The sequence below is a fragment of the Peromyscus californicus genome, unplaced genomic scaffold (genome assembly GCF_007827085.1).
Source record: "Peromyscus californicus insignis strain IS unplaced genomic scaffold, ASM782708v3 Scaffold_7__1_contigs__length_154581171, whole genome shotgun sequence".
NCBI classification, from domain to species: Eukaryota; Metazoa; Chordata; class Mammalia; order Rodentia; family Cricetidae; genus Peromyscus; species Peromyscus californicus.
In genome coordinates, this window is record NW_026294595.1 from 53,955,610 (window position 1) to 53,981,020 (window position 25,411).

At 41.8% G+C, this 25,411-nt stretch overlaps 1 protein-coding gene across 11 annotated transcripts in view; it reads left to right on the top strand.

Annotated features, from left to right (window-relative positions):
* Positions 1-25,411, top strand: part of Osbpl6 (oxysterol binding protein like 6) — a 199,385-nt gene that overhangs the window by 156,618 nt on the left and 17,356 nt on the right. For 7 of the 11 annotated variants that reach the window (XM_052725740.1, XM_052725739.1, XM_052725744.1 and 4 more), the window contains 5 exons: positions 2,194-2,359; positions 4,037-4,170; positions 4,978-5,001; positions 14,126-14,233; positions 16,255-16,392. In XM_052725740.1, the coding sequence (XP_052581700.1) occupies positions 2,194-2,359; positions 4,037-4,170; positions 4,978-5,001; positions 14,126-14,233; positions 16,255-16,392 (570 nt within the window). The remainder of the gene's footprint in view (positions 1-2,193; positions 2,360-4,036; positions 4,171-4,977; positions 5,002-14,125; positions 14,234-16,254; positions 16,393-25,411) is intronic. The other 4 variants (XM_052725743.1, XM_052725745.1, XM_052725748.1 and 1 more) reach the window with 2 other exon arrangements.

A 25,411-nucleotide genomic window follows, 5' to 3' on the forward strand; every position in this document is an offset into this window, starting at 1 on the left:
CAATGACTAAAAACAGAGTGAGTCCTCAGGATGAAGAAATACTTACTAGTTAAATGCATATATCCTGGTTTATATTCTCTACCTTACAAATTCCTCAATTAAAATGACCCATTCGACACACTTTCTCTTAACAAGCAAACAAAAATAATAATATTTAATTCATTTGGAAGTATATAAAAATTGTTCTTATCTTCCCAGGAAACTGTCTGATTACAATTAGTGTGAAATATTGGGAGTTTGTTCCCTGTGGGTCATATACAAAGCCAGTTCTTCTACTGTTTTAGGAGTCAGTTTAAACTTCCATTGTGTTCAAATTATAAATTTGTAAATGAGGTGTTTCTTCTCAGCATCTGATTCCAGCAGTTAGTGGAGAATCCTTTAGCATGGACAGAGTGGGGCCTTCTTGGACTCCATGGGTTTTCATAGTGGCCCCCTCTGCCACTCCTCCATAGGCTAACATAGGCCCCTCCCCATCCACTCAGAAGAGACACTTATTCTGACTAAATCCTTGAAGTATTGCGTGTCCCTGAGTGACACAAAACTCTTTCCCATGACCTTTGACACCCTGTGTCTCCCAACACCAAACACCCACATTTATTTTTCTTAACGTTCCTTTGTCTACCTTTAGCCATTCCCCACACAGATCCCATGCTTCTCTTAGGTATTCCCAAAGATCCTCGGTCATGGTTATCACAGATGTACCCTAGACAAGAGTTCCCCAAATAAGGGAACACCTACATTCCACTCTCTCAAATGACTCACTCCCCATTTGTCTGCCTTCCTTTGAGCCTGATGAGATGGGCAGCTGTTGACAGCCCCCAGCACAGCGTCACTGGCGTCCCCACTGAGGATAAGAGATAATGGCATTGGTCCCTCTGAATGCCTCAGAGACCATGTGTTAGCATGCTTAGCTTTGCTGGCGTTAGGGGGACGTTCCATGTTCTCTTTCTTCCTCAGTAACATCTTCTTCCCTTTGATAGCTTCCCAGATAAATTACTCACTGGCAGAGCTGAACTATATCAGCAAGGCACTCAGGCTAATAGTTGCCCATAGGCCAGATTTTTTTCTCTCTCTCCACCTTGTCTGTCTGAAAGAGCAAGGGAAAAAGAGAGAGAGAAAAATCTTTTTTTTTTCCTGTCCTCTCTCACGTACCAAATCCATGAAATTTAAACTATATATAAAAAAATTTAAATTGTTTTATAACCACCCCTCCCCCCTCCCGAGATATTGCCTCCTTCCTCCTAAGGAAATATGCAAATTAGCCAGGAGAAAGAGTTATCATTTCAATTGTAGAAAATTCCGTTTTTTGTAGAATCTATAGTTTGTCTCCTCAGAACAGCCGAATGAACACTTGTGCAGTAAGATTAAAGGAAAAGTTACTGGTGGATTTGCTTCTATTTCCCAAGAACGATTGGCCAATAGCATTTGTGACCCTTGGGCTGACCCTTCTCAAAGGGACAAGAAAGCGCTTTGCCTTCACCCAACACAAGCCTAGTTCAGATCCAGTCAGGGCAGGGAAGTTCCTGTAGCCATTGGGAATGGTCTACAGTGATGCAACCTTTTCTCTCTAGAGCTTTGAACAGTAGCCGGTGCATAAACTACATTCATCTACACAACAGTGTCATGTGACACACACAAAGGCAGATGGCAGTCACTCACATTATATGTTTCATCTATGAATATATATTCTAATAAGTATATTTATGCCTGAGTCTCCTTAAGTCATTAGTGTATGTACTATAAACTTGTTTTTTTTCTGGTAGCTGTAGACCAAATGAGTCTTTAAGTGTATTTGTACATATTTATTAAGATCCTGCCTAGGCTCAAAGACAGGTGAACATAAAGTGCCCTCTGTGTGAGAACAGGTCCACACATTAAGGTTCAGGTTGCTTTTTTCTGCCAGTTATTTTTGGGGACAAGTGAAGAAGGTTCAGAGATATGCTTTTTCATGCCATAGTCATTGTTCTTTGTAAGAATGAAAACCCAGTGAGTCCTAGGATTCTTGAACTATCAGAAACAAGGCCGCTTCCTCCTTCCCAGCCTACACTGCTTACAGAATCAGTGAGGACTGAGGCTCCGAGCATGTCAAAAGAAAGGAGTAGAACCTTGTAAAGGATAGGAGGGCCCTGTCTGCGCAGGAGATGGGAGAACGGGATACGGCGACACTTGGATAATTGACATCTTCCCTTCCAGGTCCCTTTCAGCGCCACCATGTCACCGGTGCGTCTGCACTCCTCCAACCCCAACCTTTGTGCAGATATTGAGTTCCAGACCCCTCCTAGCCACCTCACCGACCCTCTGGAAAGTTCCACAGATTATACAAAGCTACAAGAAGAATTTTGTCTGATTGCGCAGAAAGGTAACACAGCAAGGCGTCTTCTTTACCGTGGAGAATTTGATGAAAGATCAGTGTTTTGTCGGCATCCAGGTTGACTCTGGTCACTGAGCTGCTCTCTGAGTTTTACCTGTCAGATATTTACAGCACGACCAGATGTCACTTTAATTTCTGGAGCAATCATTTTTATCATTTTCTCTGTGGATATGTCCATAGATACCGTCTTCTAATGCCTCATAAAAGCATTTTTAATTGCTTTCTTAAACTGGATGCTAATATCATGATCAGAGCCAACAGTATTCCGTGCAGCTCAGATTCATAGGCAGTATCTTTGCTTCTGGGGTGCGGTGGCAGCAGTTGGAGAGAGATAACACCTAGGTAAACACAGCACACACAGGGAGAGGGTGAACTCGATGGCAGCCCCCGAGAGAGCTTTGTTTGGTTACAGTCCTGAAGCTTCCAAGGAACTCAAGTTTCCACAGTGTTTGAAAGGCTCTGTTAAAACCACAGGGTTTTTCAGCAGACACACAGATTCTCCATGCAAGGGGGACAAAATGGACAGATCCATGCCTTCACTGGACTCTTTGGAAAGGCATCGGAAGGTGCTTGTAAAATCAACAGGGGGATTAATTTCAGCTTTCAAGTTGATGGTGGAACGTTACACATGCAATAATAGATTGTGAGGCAGGAGTTTGAGCTCAGTGTGGGACACCTACCTTCCTTGCTCAGGCTCTGGATTCCATCTCAGCACTGCAAATAAAAACAATTGCAGTCTCCTCTCCAAAACAGATTGTGAGTTCTTTAGGTCCCTGACACCTCCACACTTCACTCTATCCACCCACCCCCTCCCTTAATTCAGGCCACTCTTCTGTACTAGATTTAATACCTCTAAAAATAGCCTTTTATCAAATAAGCAAGTCTATTTTTGAAGACTTCACATGCTTTTCAAATGCTGTTAATATAAAAATAAGAATTCTAAGTTCAACCTTTTGTGGTTCAAACCACAAGACTGCCTCAGATTTTCCCAATATGACTTGTCAGGTATGTAGGAAAGGAGAGGAGGAGGGTTGTTTTGATTGTTGCTTTTAAGTCAAAGCACCTTTGATACCAAGATACTTGGTGTCAAGAAAGCAATGCCAGTGCTCTTTTCAAATCCAGATCATCTCCCACCCCAAAGAAACTAGTCAGAACTTCTGGATCCACTTCCTATTTTATGTTGACAGGACTCGTAAAATATTCTTTTTTGGAGGTGTACACTTTGGAAATAACTCTGCTGCAATAACTCTGGAGTTGCATGACACTTTCACAGAATGGCTATAAATATTATCATCAAACATGACAAACAAAACATGCTTTCTTTTCCTTCTTGAGATGTAAGTTAATTTCTAAGTATTGATGTTTAGAATTGATGTTGATATTTTGTATGTTGCTTCCAAATCTGTGTTGGCTCATCTGGTATGAAATATAAAAATTTCCATTTTGTTAATTACCAGTGGCATATTTGTTTTGAGTATGGATATTCAGATAGATTCTATTTAAGGCTAGTTTTTATTTTTTTTCTAAAGGCTGAGTTTTTAGTCAGAGTATAACCTAGTCTCTCTGGAAAATGTCTAGATAGGAGCTAGTGTCCACAGAAGTTGACATCCTGTGTGTTCATCCTCCTGCAGTCAGTGTTTGTCTCTTGCTTCTCTCTCTACTCAGTGCATTCTCTTTTGAAGTCTGCATTTAACAGCATAGCCATAGAGAAGGAGAAACTGAAGCAGATGGTTTCTGAGCAAGACCACAGCAAAGGCCACAGCACACAGATGGCCAGGCTCCGACAGTCACTGTCACAGGTAAACCCAAGAGTTTTCTAATGCATGATGAGCAGAAGATGCTAGGCAAAGGATGAGGGAAGGAGGTCAGCATCACCAGGGATGGCATGTCCCTCTGATGTTCTCCCAAGACATTGCAGAGTCAGTGTTGAATTTTGTTAGTTTTCCTCTCTAAAAATGTCAAGGTAAGAGTGAAAATGAGCAATTATTGCTGAGTACATATAAATTGTTATTTTAACTATTTGAGTTAATGCCTGGGGTCATTTGTCAGATAATTCCTGATTTTTAAAAAACAAAATAAAACAAGCATTTATACATGCCTTACATGTTGAAGGAATATTCCAGAGTATATTCAATGCAGTGGTAAATAGGACAAAATCTCCTGGGTCTTCCATGCTTTATATATTTTCCAATTAGATTTTAATCTGTTGAAAGTTACTAATGACTGTGAATAGGTAATAAATAGGTAAATGGGTAATGATTAATTAATAGTAAATAGGTAACTACTAATTATCTATTTCTTTTCTGATTTGCACTCTTAGGGTTTTCTTCTGTCTGTTATGCTCCTGAACTAGACTTCTATATCTTCGAATATGTTATATTTTATTTTACTAATAGTAATCACACCCCTGTATACCTCAGAGTTGAGGTTTCTGTTACAAATTCTTAAAAGCCACACATTTCTTCCTCTGTAATGAACATTTTCTTTGGCCAGTCCTTAATTGCCCTCAGCTTGATTCCTTTGAGCATGCAATGCTGTTATGTGATTTTTGTGTGAGAACTCAGTGTTTATATAAATATTGTTCACTTCCTGGTGCCTTGGATCAGAGTGAAGGAGCCAGCAAATCCTGGGTAAGTGGCTCTCCTTGTGGATCCAACCCTGCTTGAATATCTCCCATAGTCCCTCAAAATGAAATGTGAACTCTCATCTCTGTGGGTTTTGTACCTGATCTGTCAGCGTTTGCATTATTCAGTCTCCTGTAATAAAGTGACAATATCTAGGCTACACGTTCCCCGCCACCACGAAACACTATCAGCTGAGGTATATATGCTCTGTCCAGTGCCAATCCGGGGCCGCAGGAGCATGTGCATCACCACAGCAGCTGTCTGGCAGCCTGCAGAGGCCTTCCCTCATAACCTAACAAAGGTTTTGACATCTGCTCATGCCACTGAATCCATTCTGTGCTCCGTTAATATTAGTTGATCTTCCTACTCATTATGGTGACTGTACCATGAAGCAGAAAGATCAAGAGTAGTCAAACACATCGATATCATCTTGAAGACACATAAAATACATCCTGAATCCCAAAGTGATGCAGTGTTTTTAGTATGTTTGATGATGTCAGCTTAGTGACATAAATTGAACATATACTGAGAAAAATAAGAAAATGTGTTTCCTGCTTGCCGCTCGCTTGCTTTGTTTACCTCTCATTAAGACAAATAATTGGCTTGAGGTCTGGGGATATAAGTAGGCTGATAGAATGCTTGTCTAGCATGCACAAAACGCCCAGGTTCAGCCCCCAGCACCACAGAAAACTGGGCAGGCCATATGCTTTATAATGCCAACACTCAGGACATGGAAGCAAGAAGATCTGATGCTGAAGGTCTTCCTTGGCTCCATAGTGATTGTGAAGTCGGCCTGGGATTCATGAAACCCTGTCTCAAAAATGGGTAGAGATCCAGGATTTGGCTTTGAAGGCATCTAGAAATGACTAGGAAGAGGGATTGCAGTGGGAGAAAGTTCATTTGTATATATATTTAACTGACTAGATAGTGTGCAAGATATGGACTATCACAGATCTGGTTTCCAGGAAGCCCATGATCTTGTTGGTAAGTGAATACTGTCCACCCAGGAAAGAGTTAAAGAGAAAGGGACCACGCTGTACCAGACACAGCAGTGCTTGGTGGGACAGATGTCTAGGGTTCTGGTTGTTGAGAAGCAAGAGATCACTGAGCCAAAAGCACAGCCATTGATCTGACATCCTCGAGACAGGTCTGAGGGGATGAAGAAGGACCCAGCGCTAGAGTGATGGTGTGAAATCAGCCGTACACCCTTTGAGTTCAAATACCTCCCTCTCAACCAAAAAAAAAAAAAAAAAAAACCAAACAAACAAAAGGCCGGGCGGTGGTGGCGCACGCCTTTAATCCCAGCACTCGGGAGGCAGAGCCAGGCGGATCTCTGTGAGTTCGAGGCCAGCCTGGGCTACCAAGTGAGTTCCAGGAAAAGGCGCAAAGCTACACAGAGAAACCCTGTCTCGAAAAACCAAAAAAAAAAAAAACAAACAAATACCTCCCTCTCTTGAGAGATGCTTATTTGCATCTTGATTTAGGGACTTGGCAGATTTTTCTTGGGTTGTTTGGTTTAGGGTTTTTATACTTCAATTTTTCTCCTAACCGAAGGGACTCAAAAGATGTGAAAATAATTTGGGACTATCAAGACCATTTCACATTAGCCACTGGGGAATTCGATGCTTACACTTGTGTGTCATACCTTTGGCCGGGCTAACATTATCATGCCCATCTGTACACTCAAGTTGCACCAATGAAACACAGGCTGGCCACTTTTGCCGTCACCGCTGTGGTGATTTCTGTTTTAGAAAATCACGACAGCCTTTGTTTAGACATTCATTTTTCTGACAGGTACTCCTTCATAGTGAATTAATACTGGTGTTTTGAACACTCGATAGGGCTCTAGAGAATTGGTGAATGGGGAAATTCTTCCATGGGTAGTCATTAGATGGTAACCAGCCCATTGAGACACAATGGACTACATTGATGCTTTCAATGATAAGGAAGGCTTAAAGAAGTCTAGCTACCAGAAATTGAAAACATTATGGCACCCTGTATGTATTAGAAAGATTAGTGGAGAAAGAAATGGAGAATGGATGAAACGAAGGCAGAACCAGTTGGTCAGACTCATTATTTGAGGTAATTTGAAACTGTCTTATGATATGTGAGGTAATAATCCCAAACCAAAGAGGTTTCATGGTTGATAGAGCAAGGACTGGGTTTGAGACACATTATAGGATCAACATGGCCTGGTGATCAGCTGAACATTAGAAAGGGTCTAGAAAGCAGAATCCAGCCTGGCTTGATAACACGGTATGTGAGTTCTTTCTCCCCAGAAAAGGGAGAAGAGAAGGGACATATTTATCAGAGGGCTGTGACAAGTGGTTTTGTAGAGGACGCTGACATGTCTGCAGGCCATCCATCTAGCATGCCAGTGGATATATGGATCTCCATCTTGAGGGGCATAAAGGAAGATAAGGAGAACTCAGCATCCCAGGGAAAGTGGAGATGTTGATGAATGGTATTTTCAGAGAGAGGGAAGGGGACCACGGTGCTGGTGCTTCCACAGAGAACATCAATGTTTTAAGGGCAGGGGGTCTTAGTTTTGGTTACTATGGTTGTGGTGAAACACCATGACCAAAAGCAACTTGGTGAGGGAAGGGTTTGTTTGTCTTACATAATCTGAATTACACAGTCCATCAAGGGAAGCCAGGACAGGAACTCAGACTGGCCAAGAACCCCAAGGCAGGAGCTGATGCAGAGGCCATGGAGGCGTGTAACTCGCTGGTTTGTTCCTCATGGTTTTTTTTTTTTTTTTTTTTTAATAAAGCCCAGGACTACCAGTCCAGGGATATACCCACCCACAACTGATGGGCCCTTCTCCATCAGTCACTAATTAAGAAAACGTCCTCCAGGCTCACCTCCAGGGAGGCATTTTCTCAATTGAGGTGCCCTCCTCTCAGACGACTTTAGCTTGTGTGCAGTTGATGTAAAACTAGCCAGGACCAGATTAGAGAAATCTAATGGAGATCCAGGTCAAGCTGCCAGAGAAATTGCAAGTGATGGCCACTGAAGTCAAGGGTAGATCATTCCTTGGCCCTTTTGGCTAAGGTCAAGTGGAGACCAGTCACTGGTAGAACTTCGAGAGTCTTAACGAGGAAAATGCTTTTAAAAAACATCCTATTTAGCGGCAAATAGCATGCGAACGGAATGAAGTTCTTGAATATGCTAGTCATATCAGCACGCCTTTGTTATTGGGAGCCGAAAGAGGACAAGACCCTGAAAGTAGGAAACATCAGTCGGCCAGCGTGGCCAGCACTTTTTGCACAGTCCCACCTTGAATATAGTACTCAAGACTGTACAAGTACCAAATAGTTGGAGTGTGTTGAGATAGTTTGTCTCCACACCCTGTGTATATTTTCATATATTAGCCTAACTTCATGTTAGAGTGAGCTTTCAGGTAACCCAAAGACACCTTTGGTCCATATACACTGTGAGCAGTTGAACCCCCGAATGTCTTCCTCATGGTCTCCCTGCAGAGAGGGAGGGAGGAGAGAGATGGCAGTTAATTTACATAGACAGACATTGTTAAAGCTCATATTTTATGTGACATAGGTCCTAGTTGATAGATATCTAATGATTAAAATGGTGCGTTTTCAGGAAAGCTTTTCAGTATGTATCATATCAACTCAACAAAGTCCAGCATCCTTTTAGCAGGCACATAGCATGTGAGGTAGATGAGATCAGCATTCTCCACTACAAGCCTGGCATAAATTGTTACTTGCCTTGAGCAAGTAGGCACAAGGCTGGAGAGCCCCATAAACTCCTCTTCCCTAATCTATGTAGACACAAACACAACATAACTGTGTAATTTTACCCCTCATAAAACATAACTTTCACCCCCATGACAAGGCTAGATGTTGGACATACATGATGGAGCAGGATATTTCCTGTGGCATCTGTGCCTCATAGGTGACCTTATTTAGCTTCAGCCCTCTTTTCCTGAACACTAAAATCAAATTTCATAGTATAAAGCTAAGACAGCCTTGGCAATCCCAATTAACAAAACATTAACGTATTGGGGTGTCCATGGGTTTTCTTTCTGCAGCGTAGTATGCTGCATGGCTGTGGCTGGTTTGGTTTCTCACCCCAGAATTTGTGCTCAGCTTGTACTCATATAGTGCAAATTGAGTCCGTATAAATATGAGCACCAGCATCTGACCCATCTACTCCAGCTGGAATTCGTGTATTTCACTAAATCAACATGCCACAGTCATTAAGGACGTCATTATTTTGTGCATTGCTGAGAGAGAGGGAAAAAAACCATTGCCGTCAATTGAACTGACGAGTGCTTCAGAGGCGCAGTGCTGTGGGGGAAATGTGCATTGAGAGTTATTGAAATATGTTAAGACTGAGACTGTAAGCAAAAGGTTGGCTCAAAGCACATAATGGCATAATTTAACACCCCAGCTGTAGCATCCGTCACCCTCGCTGTCCACAAGATTGCACATACCACAAATAGATACTCTGGAACGGGAGAAAAATTCCAAGTCAGTTTGTTTCTGAATTCTACAATTCTCTGCGACTTCAGGAAATCTAAGGGTGTGAAGATTTTTTTTCATTCAGTCCTTTCCAATTTTTTAATATCAAGTTTCAATGATATTGTCTCTGTAGGTCTATGCTGATATCACAACATATTTATTGTAGTAAAACTTTGTGACTACCTAAGTGTCAAATAATAGGAACCCATTGCCTACTGCACAGCTGTCTAAATCATCTTTATAAAAGAGTTAGAAACACGTGTTTGTGACCAGAGATGAAAGTGCAGATCAGAAGTAAAAATGGTGCACCTGGGAAACGGTATAAAACGTGCAGAGGCCGCAAAAGCTAGAAACAGTGACACACTGGTAACACCAGTTGGGTAGTATGGTAGGGATTCAAAAAAATATTTTAGACTTTTCTTCATTTTCTAAATATAACAATATTTTTTAATTGGGAAGAAAAAAAAAGGATAGTTGCCCAGAATTTGTGTTTTGGCTGTGTAATGGTATTTGCTCCACCCATGACCTTGGGCTATATGGCCTGAAGGAGGCGGTGCTTCTTGCCATCATAGTGAGCTCTTGAAAGGAAGGAGGGCCCATGCCACGAAGCCACATGGCATTACCTGCTCTCTTGTATCTTCTCCTGGTGGTGGCTTTGCAGCATCTGCCTGATTCCACCCTTCTTCATCTCCATCTTCACTAGGAATGTATGGCCTAACCTTGTTCTGCCTCGCCATTGGCCAAACAGCTTTATTTCTCAACCAATGAGCGCAACACATATTCACAGCATACGGAAAACATCCCACAGCATGGCTGTATTTTGCATAATATTCTCACTTCTTTTGAACCCGCTTTACTCTTGCTGAGTGTTATTAATCCTTCTCCAGCTCAGGCAGTCATGTTTCCCTCCCAGAACCCACAATTCCACTTAGTAAAATCATCTTGCCAGTGTCTCTCTGAGTCTAAGTTAAATTCCCATCTATTGTCTGAAGAAGTTGGGACTTAAGGGTTGATTATGGTTCAGAACTTCAAATGGTAACTTTCTAGATTGAGCAGGAAGGAACTGCTTGTGTGTGTGTGTGTGTGTGTGTGTGTGTGTGTGTGTGAAGTGTTAGACATTGGTATGTTTGAGGACAGGGGACAGCGGGATGAGTATGCTCTGTGGGGTCTTCTTCACAGTCTAGGCTCACTAGTAAATGCAGATGCTCCCTGTATGGGTGCTCAGTGAAGACTGTAGGCACCACACACCACTTCACAGTGCTTCTCCCTGTCGGCCTTGGCCCTGTGTACAAAGCAAATCAGTACTCTCCCAGGCAGGCCTCAGTAGTTTCTCTTGCTCAGCGGCTGGCACCAGTGGCTGGAATCTGCCTCCCTTTTCCTTGTTTGTCCCTGTTTACTCTCCCTGAGCACATGCCCTACACTATTTTTACCATCTTTGTGTTCTTTGATATTATTATCACTCCAATTGCCATTGCTCTTTCAATGCCTGTATTCTTCAGCATTTTCAATTCCCACGACACCGATAGCAAATGTGGTGCTGGACCCTGCTATGCCCAGCTCTCAGTGAGAATTGGCTGCAGCAAATTTCACAAGCAGACTGACGATCAAGGCAAAAGGAGGAGCCAGCCTGGGGAAGGTTGCTAAGATGGACTGACGCATGCATGGTTGCGGCTTGAGTTTGCCAGAGTTGGAGTGACTTATTTCTGCTCTGTGTCATATGACAAGCCTTGTATCTACCACTGCTTATATATTATCAAGGAAGTTATTTCTTTCCAATATTTGCTCCGAATTCCATGTAGGTGATGCCTGTTTGAAATCAAAGTAGGATATATATAGTCTTTAGGTTTTTTTAGGTTTGCTACAACTTTGAAATTTTGGACTAGTAAAATGCATTGTGCTGCACATCTAAGTAGAATCCAAGCTTTTTTCTTTTGTACAATGTCAACATATTGGCAACAAATTTTAATTATTCACCATATAAATTAGCACATGTCCTTGATCTTAAGTACTAGCAATAATTTCAGAAAACTTATTTTTGAAGTTTGAAAAACTTAAAAGTAAAAAAAGAACAGAATTAAGTCCCTTTGTTCTTTCTCTCAGTGAGGAACACACTTAAGACTTTTCTTTGGTTACCATGATACCTGTTTGCTACACAACTGTGGAGAAAACGGGGTTTTAACACTAAGAAAATTGGAGGTATGCAATTGTTCTTCAGAATGGTGGTCTGGAAGCACCGTGCAAGATCTCAACTTGGCATTTTATTCAAATTTGAAAAGGGTTTCAGAAGTTAACTACCACAGCTGCCTTACTTTGAAACTAAAGAAGCATAGCCCTTAGCCCGGACACAGTAGCACAAGTCTGTAATCCGTTTTCAGGAGGCTGAGGCAGGAGGATTCCAAGTTTTAGGTTTAGCATGGGCTATTTAGTGAGGCCTTGTCTCTAAAGAGAAATAAAGTCAGGGGGTGGAGGGAATGTAGACCCCCAACAGCTTATGTATCTTAGACACTTAGTCTTCAAATCTAGGAAACTGCATCTTGTCACTCCCAGAATTGTTCCCATTTTATAATTACCAGAAAAAAAGAAAAGGTTATCATATTTAAAACAAAAAGCATCTCTTTTAGTTCCTTTCCTACTGATATTAATACTTACAGGTTTCCCTGGGTGTCCTTCCATGTGTCTGTAGGCAGGATCATATTTAATGCAAACTGGCTAAGAAGAGGGTTTAAGTGAGCTCTTAATATTTTTAAATCCCCAGAGGAAGCGACTTACAGTATTCCTTGTAAATGGGAAAAAGTGTTTCATGTTCCCTCCTCAAGGAAGAGCTTTACTCACTCACGCTTGTGGTTAATTCATGAACACTGTTCCAGTGTCAGCAGAAGGTGTGGTCATTTTAAAAAGAATGGATGGTCAAGATTGATGGGAAAACCTCAGGTCGACACTGATTCTGCCCATCAGCTCATCACATGCCTTGCCAAAGCCCTCCCACTTACAAAGTGTGGCCAAGTAGATCTGGCCCGAATATATTTCAACAAGTGTTCGCACTTGTGGGCACAGGAAAAAACTGAATGAACAAGTGAGCTCCATACAAAGGATGAGACTAAAGCAGCTGGTTTTTTTTTCAAATTCTTAAGTGATATTTTGCCTCTATTAAAAATGATTTGAGCACTTTTACCAGATGACAAGGTACTAGAATTCTTCCTCCGAGGCACTTGGTTTACTTACACACATCTCTTTTCTAATACGTTCATGGTTTCTTAGGTAGACGGACATTTTTCCCTCTCTTCACATGTAATGCTGTTAGATCAGTATTCACCTGAATCCACCCACACTTCTCACACTAGACACAGTGTGTTGCTTAACATATCCTATAAACTAGTTATAAAGGCTTTAAAACAAAAGCTGTAAGTAATTCTGTCCTCAAAACACAACTGGAGTTAAAGGTTGGAACCAGGCTGGGGAAAGGAGAGGAGATGCAAGAAGTCTTTGCTCTATGCTCCAGGTATACTTCTTGCCCAGTATAGGAGTCAGGTTTTGGTCCTTACGTTTACTGAGAATTTGAATGAGTTCAGTTACAATTATCGAATTCTGCTCACACACATATTGGTTTACCATATCTATTGACTCTAAATGAAGCAGAATGCACATTCTGCAGGGTAGATGCTCTTTAGTAAGCCCTGGCATATGTTGTATACTCTAAAACATCCATGTCCATTTCAGAATTCCCATTTTTAACAAAAGGAAGGTATTGCCCGTCTTTGAACAGGCCTTGTCCTCGCATAGGCGTTTTACCTGAAAACCCCCGTGAGCTGAATCCTGACACAGAAATGATCATATTCGCACGCATCAAGGTGAAGTGTGGAAGGCTCCCCATGCCTTGTGCCCAGGGGCCCTGTGAGGGGCATGCTTATGTGAAGCTGTTCTGTTCTTGCATTAAATGCAGTTGCTGCATGTGCTAGACTGTGTCAATGGTGTTTCACCGATGTTTACTTCTGGCGTGTTCCAAGCACTGTGATGTACTGACACTCTGAGTTGGTTTGCTGTTGGATTCATGCTCTTATTATGGTTGTCTATGTCCACACTTTTCAGCAAAAGCACCTTTTGTGTGTCCCACTGTACTACCAAGAGGATTAGTTACGAGCTCCCGAAAAAATAAAAATATCCATTTCCTTTGATCAGACTGAGAATAATTCTGTACGCTAAAGTCAGTTCATTAATTATTCCAAGTATTCTTGAAATGATGACCTGTCTTTGAAATGAATCCTCAACTTTAGAGAGTAGAACCAAGAAAACTATGAGAGAATCAATATCTTTCATCCAAGACTGCACAAGGTAATATATATGTGGTGGTAGACTGGTCTTGGATGTAATGGGTCTGCCTCTAAGGAGGAGAAATCCATGTATCATTTTTATGAAGCCCATTAAATATTTGAGTTCACTAACCTACTTAAGTAGTGGTCTTACATTACAAAAAGTTAATGTCGTAACTCTCAGCCATTTATTTCCCTCTTAACTGATACGGTCCAGCGCATGGTAAAGTCTGAGCTAAGAGCATCTCAGAATTTTGTTGTCTCAGGTTGTCCCTTGTACTTGTTTGTAACACTCGCTTATTAATTTGCCGTTACAATTGCAGTTTTTGTTACTTTAAGGCACTCAACCAGAATGCTGAGCTCAGGAGTCGGCTGAACAGAATACACTCAGAGTCTATCATTTGTGATCAGGTTGTCAGTGTAAATATTATCCCTAGCCCTGACGAGGTAAGGCTCATTATGAATGGATATAGAACACCTGTTTTATGACATCTAAATTACTGCATATTTTTGCTTATTTTAAACAGTTGTTTTCTGTTAGTGATAGTCTCTCCATAAATGTTTGTGTTGCAGACAGCCCAGTAGTCTTTGAAGTAAAAGATGTTTGTGAACTTGACATCATGTACTCTGGGTGACTGCTGTCTCTTTTTATTTATTTCAATATCTGCCTGATGTCACCGAATATTTAATTTATGTATCTAGTCCAGCTTGTTTATTTTCTGCATCTGTTTTGTTCTTCTTTTTAACATGTTCGTTATCACCAAATGTCTAATGAAATGCTGGAAAAGTTTTAGCTGACAAATTGTTAAATAAGAATTGCTTAAAGGTTTCTTTGGAAGAAGTTATCTAGGGAGGGAAGCTACCTCTTCCTGCTAAAACAAAGCTAATTGTGCTGCTAGTGAGCGGCCTTCATGATGGCTCAGGCAGTCAAAAGCCAGCAGGGACTGGAAGTGGGGTAGGGTGCTTGCCTCGCATGCGGAGGCCTGGGTACAGGTGACAGGTGTGAAGTGAAAATTCACCGTGTGCTGCGGCCTGTTCTAACCAGTCACACTGTGCTTCATGTGTCATTATCAATAACCTCTATCGTACACGCTATTATTCTATTTTTTATATTGAAGATACAGCATGAAAATAGAAAAACATGCAGGATGCAGGCTAAAATGTGTATAAGCTTTTGTAAAATTACTGTTTTATTAATCGTTAGAAATTAAAGCTTTGTGCATGGCAACGCATCTAACGAAGGGAGAGTTTAAACTAATACTAAGGTCATATTTGCATGAAAGCCATATGTTTTACCATAAATCAGACTCAAGCATCCTGCTGGAAAGATCCCAAGGCATCCTACCTTTGACTTCAGTTGTCTGTCCACTGTTTCTGTTCACCTTTAGGTTCCTACTGAACTCTAATCACATTTATATCCACTCAGTTGCTCAGGATCTAGGAATATGTCTAAGATTGGTTAATGAAAAAATATTTAGATCCAGCAAGGTGACTCAGTGAGCCAAGGCACTGGCCACCAAGTCTGATGACCTGAGTTTAGTCCCTGGGGAACCACACAGTGGGAGAGAGCAGAGTGCTGTAAGTTGTCCTCCGAACCACCCCTCATACACATGTACGTGTGCGCCCCATATGTACACCCAGTACATACATGTGATTTTAAAATTACTTAATAATCCTTAGTTGAACTCTTCAACCTGAAAAGTGAATTAAAATATATATTATAGTCTTAAAATTCTTTCTAAATAAATTTATCTTCCTTGAAAGCAGTTGTTTGTACCTTAGCACACATAAACAGTATTTTTCTTGAAACAAGATTCAGTAGTCTAGACATGTTTGATTGGTTTAAAATTCATGGTTTAATTGGAAATCAAATTATATGTCTCCTATTTCAGAAATTAGTCTTATACATCACCAGCCTAGCTGTCTCAAGACGTTTCTGTAAATACTTCCTGAGGTTTAATTTACTGCTTAAAGCAATGGTTCTCAACCTGTGGGTCGTGAGCCATTGGGGGGGGGGGTGTTGCATATCAGATAGTTACATTACAATCATAACAGTGGCAACATCACAGTTATGAAGTAGCAGTGAAAATAATTTATAGTTGGAGGTCACAACATGAGGAACTGTATTGAAGGGCCACAGCGTTAGGAAGGTTGAGAACCACTGGCTTAGACTATGACTAGTAATGACAGGCCTAAGATCACAGTCAATTCACGTTTTTAATAGGGGTTTCACCTGTTAAATTGCATTTGCTACCAATAGAGCATATTGTAACATCATGGGCCTTTCAATTCTGCCTTTGGGAGTCTCTAGGCACAGTAGATGGAATCGTAGATGGTAGCAAGTGAAACTTGGTCACTCGTGTTGACAGACAGTTTGGAATTCTCTAGAAAATCTAATTTGGAGGAATAGCAATGCTACTAGGAAGGAAAACATGATTCTGTCCTTTGCGTCTCTCTCTCTCCCACAGGCTGGTGAGCAGATCCATGTCAACCTCCCTCTGTCCCAGCAGGTGGCCAATGAGAGCCGCCTCTCCATGTCAGAATCTGTGTCAGAGTTCTTCGACGCCCAGGAGGTGCTCCTGTCTGCAAGTTCCTCAGAGAATGAGGTAAGGTTCCGGTGTGGCCATCCATCTCGCTGGCTTGCGACCGTGAGGAGTTTGGGTAAAGACCGTCAGATTCTGGGACTTGGGGCTACGGTGTGTGTTTGTTTACGTCATGGGAAGATGCTCACCTAATAGCAGAGACAAAGCATGTAAGCCACCATGATGCTTCTCATTTACTGAGCACTTCACAGTGCTTCCGGGCTGCAATTCTGGAAGCTCTTAACTTGGATGAATAAAGGAAAGTAATCAAACATTTATATATGTGGCAAAGTAACCAAACCACTGGTAACAGAGTTCATTCAGGGACCATTTGGTCATACAGAAAGGGTGAGAGAATTAGAAAACCATCTCTGTTAGGCAACTTAATATGTCTACAAGGAAATCTGGTCTGTCCCAGTCCCCAATATGCTTAGGACTACAATTTAGCTGTCACACAAAAATGTTAATAATCTCGTCTCTGTACTCAGGTGCAGCCTCTTGTTCCTTTTTGTTCTAGATCCTTCCAACAGCCAAAGGAGTGGTTCCTGGAGTTATCAGTTTGCTAAAGACATCGTATTATCCCTTGTAACAAAGAGAAGTAGTCTTTTGTACCACCCATACTGGAAAGAACTGGACTGCATATTATCCTTGTACCCTGTCTTTTAGAGGCTTCCAAAAATAGTGGCTTTTATTCATATCTTCTTCCTGTACCACAATAATGAGGCGTGAGCCAGGAAATAAACTCAAATAATAGTCACCATGATGTTTTCAGGGTTATCCCTCCTCTTTAGTTAAGGTGTGGCCCCTAGGTCGATCTAATCTGTTCCGGTCTCTTGAGTTTCCTCCTGATGAGAACCCCCTAGAAGGCTCCTCCAGCCTTTACACTGACACTCTTGGCAAGCCCACCTTGTGAGCCAAGCATTGGTTTGTGAATTCTGGTAACAGCTGCAGGGTCCATGCAGGTGGTGTGTCCTGTACCACAGCTACCAGTGGAGACGGGTCCTCTGCACTGGCCACCCTGCTGGCTGGAGCATTTCTCCCAGAGAAATGTATGTTATCTTCCCCCCACATTCAGTCCTTTGGTGTGCCTTGTTTACTTCTCACTCCTGGCTATCACCCTCCAACACAATATGTTTCATCCATTTCATTTTTTATGTGTTTCCACCTCTAGAATGCAGGTTCCACAAAAGTTGAGACTTTACCATTTGTCTCTAGAAGAGTCTAGTGAATTCAGAACTGGCACTCAATAAGTATTTACTAATGCAATAAAGGAAAGAGTTCTTTCAGGCCGTTCATCCACTAATTCTTCTGAGAAGTGCCCACATCAAAATTTCCCTGACTAGGGATGTGGTATCTACCAGTGCACTTACTTAATGAGTCCTCAGCTCCTTTTAAGAAAATTGTCTACTAAAAGCTACATCATTGGGTTTTAAAGATGGCCTACTTCTTTCCAGAATGCTCTACCAGCCTAGTGTCTGCTTTAGAATTTGTGTCTGCAGGGACACACCTAGTCACATTTGGAAAATAGTTCCTGAACTGTTTTTGAACCCTGAAGTTCAACACAGAAATACTTGGCTCCAGCACTTTGAGCTCAAGGGGAAGAAGACAGCCCTCGGTAGCACCTCAGGGGCTCGGCCTATGCATAGGACCACGTGAGAGGACCACAGCAAATAACCCAGCCCCAGTTACTGCACACAAACTTATGACATGCCCACCTCTGACCCGTGTCCACTGCCACCTTGGAATTCTACACCGGCGATATTGTATCATTTATGGCACAGTTTGGGAGAGATCAGAAACCAAAGAGGAATAGCATGCTTAAGCGTGGCTGTTTCCTTAACAAATGCTAACAATAAGCTTGCTCGCGATACACGTTCAGTTCTGGTAGGCACTTGTCTCCTCATCTGTAATCAGGGAGATTGGCTTCTTCTAGAGAAACTGGGTGGAAGAGAAGCTAAAAACAAGCTGAAGAACTCAGCTTTACTGAGTCTGGTGGTGTTCCCTCTCTCTTTCAGTCAGAACTATAGAGACAAAATACAGAGGGAGAATATGAATCAGAAAAAAATTATTCTTAATTTGCCATATTTATAGGCTTCACATGCAAAAGCAACTCTCTTATTGATCTAACCATGTATGCAGTCCTTCTGTCAGGGTTTATCACTTGAAATGTGTGAACTCTAGAAGCAGAAGTATGTGAACTCTTTTCAACCCTGATTTTTATTTACTTAGTGCATGTGCAAATGGGAGGTATGTGTGTATATGTGTTCTTATGTGTATGTCTCTGGGTGTGTGTTTGTGTGCATGCACATGCATGTGTAAAAGCCAGAGGTCAACTTCCAGTACTTTCCTCAGTTTCCCTCCATCTAATTTTTTGAGACACTCTCTCTCCCTGAGCCCTGGTGTTCATCGGTTTGGCTAGGCTTGCTGGCCAGCTCTGGGACTCTGCCTGTCTCCTTTCCCGTTGCTGTGAGTTCAGGTCCATTCACCACACCCAGTTTTCACATGGGTCCTGGGAATCAGTTCTCAGCTCTTTATGTTTATACAGCAAGCACTCTACCGACAGCTCGGCCCCTCAATCCTAATCTAAAAATCATCAATAAATCTAGAAATATTAGAAATTAAAAGCAGATTAAACTGTTTTTAGCAGTAAAGGAGATCAAGCCCAGGGCCTTGGACATGCTAGGTAAACTATCACTTAGCTATGCCCTTAGTCCTACTAGATTTTATTTTATTCAAATTTAAAACTTTCAATAGCAAAATGCTGACATAAAGTTTAAAAAAAAAAATAAGTTGAGGGAGAATCAAGATGGCACTTCCTGGTGGCCAGCACAGCGTGAGCATCATGCTTCAGGCTCTTGGCAGCAGCAGCCAGGGCCCTGATTTCTCCCGGGAGTGAGCACCTCTCTTCTGGCCTGGTGAGGCAGGATCTAGAGAGGCCCACTGTGATGAGAGGGGGCTGAGGAACAGAGAGAGAGCAACTCTCGAGCCGACAGGCCCCATGACTGGGATCATCAAGAAACAGATCCTGGACACCGGGAAGCGCCTAGACAACAGAACACAAAGGCTGAGGTGAACCTCAGCCCCACTCCCAGCTGGGCACTGTGGGAAGTGCGTTAGTGATGGTGGAGTGACGGGAGAGAAAGAAGAGCAAAGAGGTGGTGGAGAAATGGAAGAGGAGCAGTTGGTGGGCTATGAAGTGAGGTGGAACTGGAGACACAAAGGTGGGTGCTGTTCCTGCTCCTTGGGAAAAGGTGGTTCTCACTGCCCATCAAGAGGGCCAGTGACAAATGCAAGAGCTAGTGGCCCTGTGCCTTCTTCCTTTGAGGAAACCGACCACTGAATGAGTCGCTGTGACTCCCAGAGCCGCATCCTAGTCCAGGAAGAAGAGGGGTGCCTGCGGAATGGGGACAGCTGACTGGACATGTCCTGCTGTGTTTACTTCTCATCCGTGGCCTGACCACTGATCTCTCTAGCTGCGGTGGTGGTGGTTCAAGGAGGAGACTTGACGACGCTAGGTTGAACTGCAGTTTTACTGTGCTACATCTGACTTTGGCCAGAGATTTATTTCCTTTGAAGCTTTGGACTGGACAAACACTTGAAGACAGCCAGAGACCCTGCCCAATATGTGGCCCACCCACAGCACAAACCCCCACAGTGTGCAAGCATGGGGCGGAGAGATGGGAAAGAGAAGCATAGCGGTTTGTGAAGAGAGGCAAATCTGGAGACTCAAGGGTGGAGAGGAACAGTCTGATGTGAATAGCTTGCAAAGCCACCTGAGGCCATGGTGAAGTCCTGGCCCGTGCTGCTGCTGTGGGCTATGTATAGGTCCATGACCATGCAGCAGCAAGGGTCTGTGTTGATGTTCATGGTCCATGTTACTACCAAAGGCCATGTGGATGTCCCTGGTTTAGACTGCTGCCTGGGACCATGTTGATATCCAATGGCTGCACAGAGTTGGACCCTCCCCTTGCTGCCTGCAGCATTGGGTGAGCTAGCCAGGGCAGTGCTGGAGAGCCCACCCTGGTGGTAAGGATGCAGGACAACTGGCAGGCTGGCCAACCAACTCAGCCTGGTCCAGATCCAGGGCTATGAATTGGCCCACCCCAACATCCACCCCATCTATGAACTGCTAGAGCACATGAAGGGGCCAGTTCTGCAGATTCAAAGCTGCAGGACCTCCATGACATAAGGCAACAACAGGATATCCATGAGGAGTCCCAGTGAAGGCCCTGTATTGATAGTGTAGTAGAAGCCAGAGGCCTCAAACCATCCAATGACTCTTTGCAATGAACATTTACAAGTAAAGATATATGGAATAAAGGGTATGTGACTCACTATGACGCACTACAGCTTCCATGGTGAGATTATTTTTTCTATTTTATTTCATTCAGGGATGGGGGAGGTTGTAAGGGCAGAGGGCAGGTACAAAGGGATGGGGAAATGAGTAGAATTGGGGTGCAGGATGCGAAATCCACAAAGAATCAATGAAAAGTTAAAAGAAAAAATTGGAAGACTCATCCGTTATGGGTGGCCTACTCTCTGGGTTTGGGTCTTGTACTGTTTAAGTGTAGGCATGGGACTGGACACATGCAAGCGTGCGCTCATTTATCCTCTCTACTCTTGACTGGGAAAGCAACCAGAGGCTTCAAGTTCCTACCGTGACTCTTCTGCAATGATGGACCATAACCTGGAGTTGTATGCCAAATAAACCTTTCTCCCTTAAATTAAAATTTAAAAAGTTGCAAATTAGGTAAAATGTAAGATATATGATGACAGAAAACTGTTGAAAGACGTTTGTGTGCCGGTTCATCCCCATATGCCGTCAGTGCACAATGAAATGTGCCACCTTTCCAAATACAGATGAAGAGCTTTGTCTCTTGTCAGGGAAATGTGCTCAGAACACCACAAAACTAAGATCCAGACATGGTGAGCATCACTATAATCCCAGCGCTTGGGGAGCACAGGGAGGAGGCTCACCATGAATGGTCCAGCTTGTTCTACATAATGAGTTCACGACTAGCCAGAGATTTGTAGCAAGACTCTGGCTCGAAGCACCAAACCTGTAGCTGGAGGCAAAGCTTTTTGTCCCATCTGCCTGATTACACTCGGCAGTCATTTCCCAAATTACCACTCAGAGGCTTATATTAATTATAATTGCTTGGCCAATGGCTCAGGCTTATTACTAGCTAGCTCTACATTTAAATTAACCCATATTTCTTAGCTGTGCTTTGCCACGTGGTTTGTGGCTTGTTGCCTCGTTTTCTACATGTCTTGCTTCCTCAGCAGCTGGCTAGCATCTGGCCTGACTCCACCCTTCTTCATCTCTGTCCTCAGTTTGATTGTACTGCCTAACCTTATCTTGCCTCATTATTGGCCAAAACTGCCTTATTATCAACCAATGAAAGCAACACACATTCACAGCATTCAGAAGGACATCCCACAGTATTTCCCTTTTTCTGTCTAATCAAAAAGGAAGGTTTTAACTTTAACATAGTAAAATTATGTATCACAAAACAGTTATCAAGTAAGAATCAGTTACAATATCCAGTCTACTTGTATTTGGCAAAATTAAAGAAAATATTCTTTATTTTCTATATCATCTATCCTATATCTGTGAATCTAAAGTTTCATATCTAATTTACCTTTGAACATAACTAAGAAAAACTGTAATTATAACTATCTAGTCTTCAACTCCATCAAAGACCTCAGAAGGTATAATATTACCTGAGTAAACAGAAAGTGCATTGCAAAGCAACTTTTAAAACTCTAGAAATGACAGAGACATCTGGCTGCCTGGACAGTCACCCAAAGTTCTTCTGTAATATTGGGGCATCCACCTTCAGCCTACAGACCTAGAGTATGTGGCAAACTTTTCAATGAAGCAGGAAACTTGAAGGACTATCCTTCCTTGTATTGACAAAGTTCATCAGTTACTTTCTTCTGTGTCCTGCAGAATGTCTGACAGCTTCTTCTATGAAGCAGGAACCCTGAAGTACCATCCCGTTGTATTGGCAACGTTCAGTGGTCACTTTCCTGTGGGTCCTGCATGTCCAGTTTATGCAACGTACTGTCAAGCAGTTCAGGCAAGAGAACTTTCTTGCCCAAATGGCTAGCCTTGCCACACTGAAAGCAAACTCTGTAAGGAGTTTCTTCAATGCCCCTCATCCTCTTTGAAGTAATTGGTGGGAGCAGATTTTTCTCACTGTCAAGAAAAGTCTAAGTTCTTAAAACAACTTAAATGCCATATTCTAAAGGTATTTGAAGATTACCTATCTAGTTGAAATATATCTTTGGATACCTAGAAAACCTAACTATAATGGATATAAGATTGACTATTATAGATGACTAACTATTAATCTGTGTTTTTTAATTATACATTATATTTTTAAATGAACTGCATAAACATAATACCTTAAACGAGAGTAGAAATATACAGTATAACAAAATTGACTTAAATTTGTATCAATAAACTAAAATCCATACCAATGTAAAATATTTTGAGATTAACAGTTATTTTTTAGATTAAAGTAGATTCAATAATCTACACTTTTTTATCATAATAATCTACTATTTTCCCTATCAATTTTATATCATTTCTTCCTTTCTTCTTTAGAATGAGATTGACTATGGCCAATAACAATTTACAATTAAATAAAAACAAACATTCGTAAGCAATATTTTGGGAATTTGGGCATAGGTTTTTTAGACTACTTCCTGCTGATTGAAGGTGCTGATAATCTTATGGGGTCCCTGAAAAAATTTAGAATTATAGTCAAGTCCTGACTTGGGTATTTTGTGTGGCTGGTCTATCTCAGCCAGCAGCCTTGAAGCTGTTTTGGATGCAGAATTCATATGAAACTGTAACAGAGGTGTTTTGAAGTATTAGATCATCTGGGCCATTTGTTTTTATTGGTGTCTAGTCTCCTTGTTCTGAAAATATATAAACTTTTAAATGTAGCATATATATCTGTATTAATATAAATATAAACTGTGCATTGTATACAAGCCAGCCAAAGATAATTTTTTTGTTTTATGTTTGATCAGGTAAAATATACATTATGTGTCTTGTAGTTACTCTAGGTTTATTTTTCTGTGTCTGTAGTCAGGATTTTCAGGGGGGTCGTTATTGATCAAACCTGATTTTTTCCCAACCCAGAATGAATCCACAGCCTCTTACCTTCTATGGAAACAAGCAGAACCTCCTTCCCAAGCAACACATCCCCAGACTCAAATTTTGAAGTCAAGATATTTTCAAAATGGTTTAACCTAGCAGTTCCCACAATCAAATGTCTCTCAGCAATTAGCTCATTAACAGTCAAAAAATTCAAATAAAACACAACACCACACATAATCTAGACTCTATGTATTTCCCTCCTCACATGGCTCATTTTTTTATATTACTTTATTCCCCTTTCTAAGGCTATTATTATTATTATTATTATTATTATTATTATTATTATTTTAAACCTATATTTTTAATCTAAGGCTGTATGTATTTTCTTTTCTCTCTCTCAAGTCTATGCACAACTTTTAAACATACTGTGACCCATTTAAAGGCCTTTTTGTCTGAATCTGTTTTTACTATGCATCTTTTTTGTTGTTATTGTTGTTTTTGTTTTTTTGAAACAGGATTTCTCTGTGTAGCTTTGGTGCCTGTCCTGGATCACGCTCTGTAGACCAGACTGGCCTCAAACTCACAGAGATCTGCCTGGCTCTGCCTTCCAAGTGCTGAGATTAAAGGCGTGCACCACCAATGCCCAGATTTACTGTGTATCTTTAAACCCTTCTGTATGAACAAATCCTAAATCTGCCACACAGAGCACTGCCAGAGCCTGTGCTGATAGCTTAAGCCAACAGGCAGTGGCTGGGAAAAGCCTGTCTGTACTGTGGCCCCTGTGAGAGACTATGGAAATGCACCACATGTCTTAACTCCTGGCAGTTGGCAGCCAGCTCCATTTTGCAGGCACCACGGCTGACATAAAAGAGACTAGGAATCCCCGTGTGGCTCTGTTTCTGTGCGTTTAGAACATTTTTAAGCTTTCTCAGGTTTTATTTGGATCCACACCAGACATTGGGTGCCATATGTAACTGGAGGTGGAGCTTTCTGTCCCATGTGCCCAATTATACCCAGCAGTCGCTTCCCAAATTACCACTCAGAGGCTTATATTAATTATAAATGCTTGGCCAATGGCTCAGGCTTATTAGTAGCTAGCTCTACATTTAAATTAACCCATATTTCTTAGCTGTGCTTTGCCACGTGGTTTGTGGCTTGTTACCTCATTTTCTATATGTCTTGCTTCCTCAGCAGCTGGCTAGCATCTGGCCTGACTCCACCCTTCTTCATCTCTGTCCTCAGTTTGATTGTACTGTCTAATCTTATCTTGCCTCATTATTGGCCAAAGCTGCCTTATTATCAACCAATAAGAGCAACACATATTCACAACATACAGAAGGACATCCCACTGCACCAAGCCAGAACAAATGGCCAAACATACAAAATGTGATCTTCTTTGTTAGTAGGTAAAGACACATACAGTGTGTGTTTATGCTGACGTTTTAAGATTTGGAGGATGAAGCCTATATGAATGGGCCTGTACTGGCAGCTGCAGATGATTTTCAAACCCTGTGTGCCCTCATGTACTTGCTCAAATTTTACAGTAGGTGTGTTTTGGTTTTGTGCTCAGAGAGGACACTGCTGTTTATACTTTGAAGCCAGTAAAGAGTATCATTTTCCTGCCTGTAGTGGAGACCTTGGTTTCTCAGTTCCGCTTGTGGCTTAGTGCCCTTTCTTAACTGCTCCAACTCTCTGTACATCACGTTGTTCCTTAATCTTATTTTGCCCTTAATTTGGGTTTCATTTTAGTTTGTCCGTTCATGTGTTTTTGCAGTATTTGGTATTGAACCTAGAACTTAGGCGTGGTGGTCAGGCAGTCTGCCATTGAGCTCTGTCCCCACCTCCGCTGGTTTCCTTGATGCTCCATTCATGAAGAGAATGACTTAATGTTTGATCTTTTCCCAGCCTCCCAATATCTGTCAGATTCTA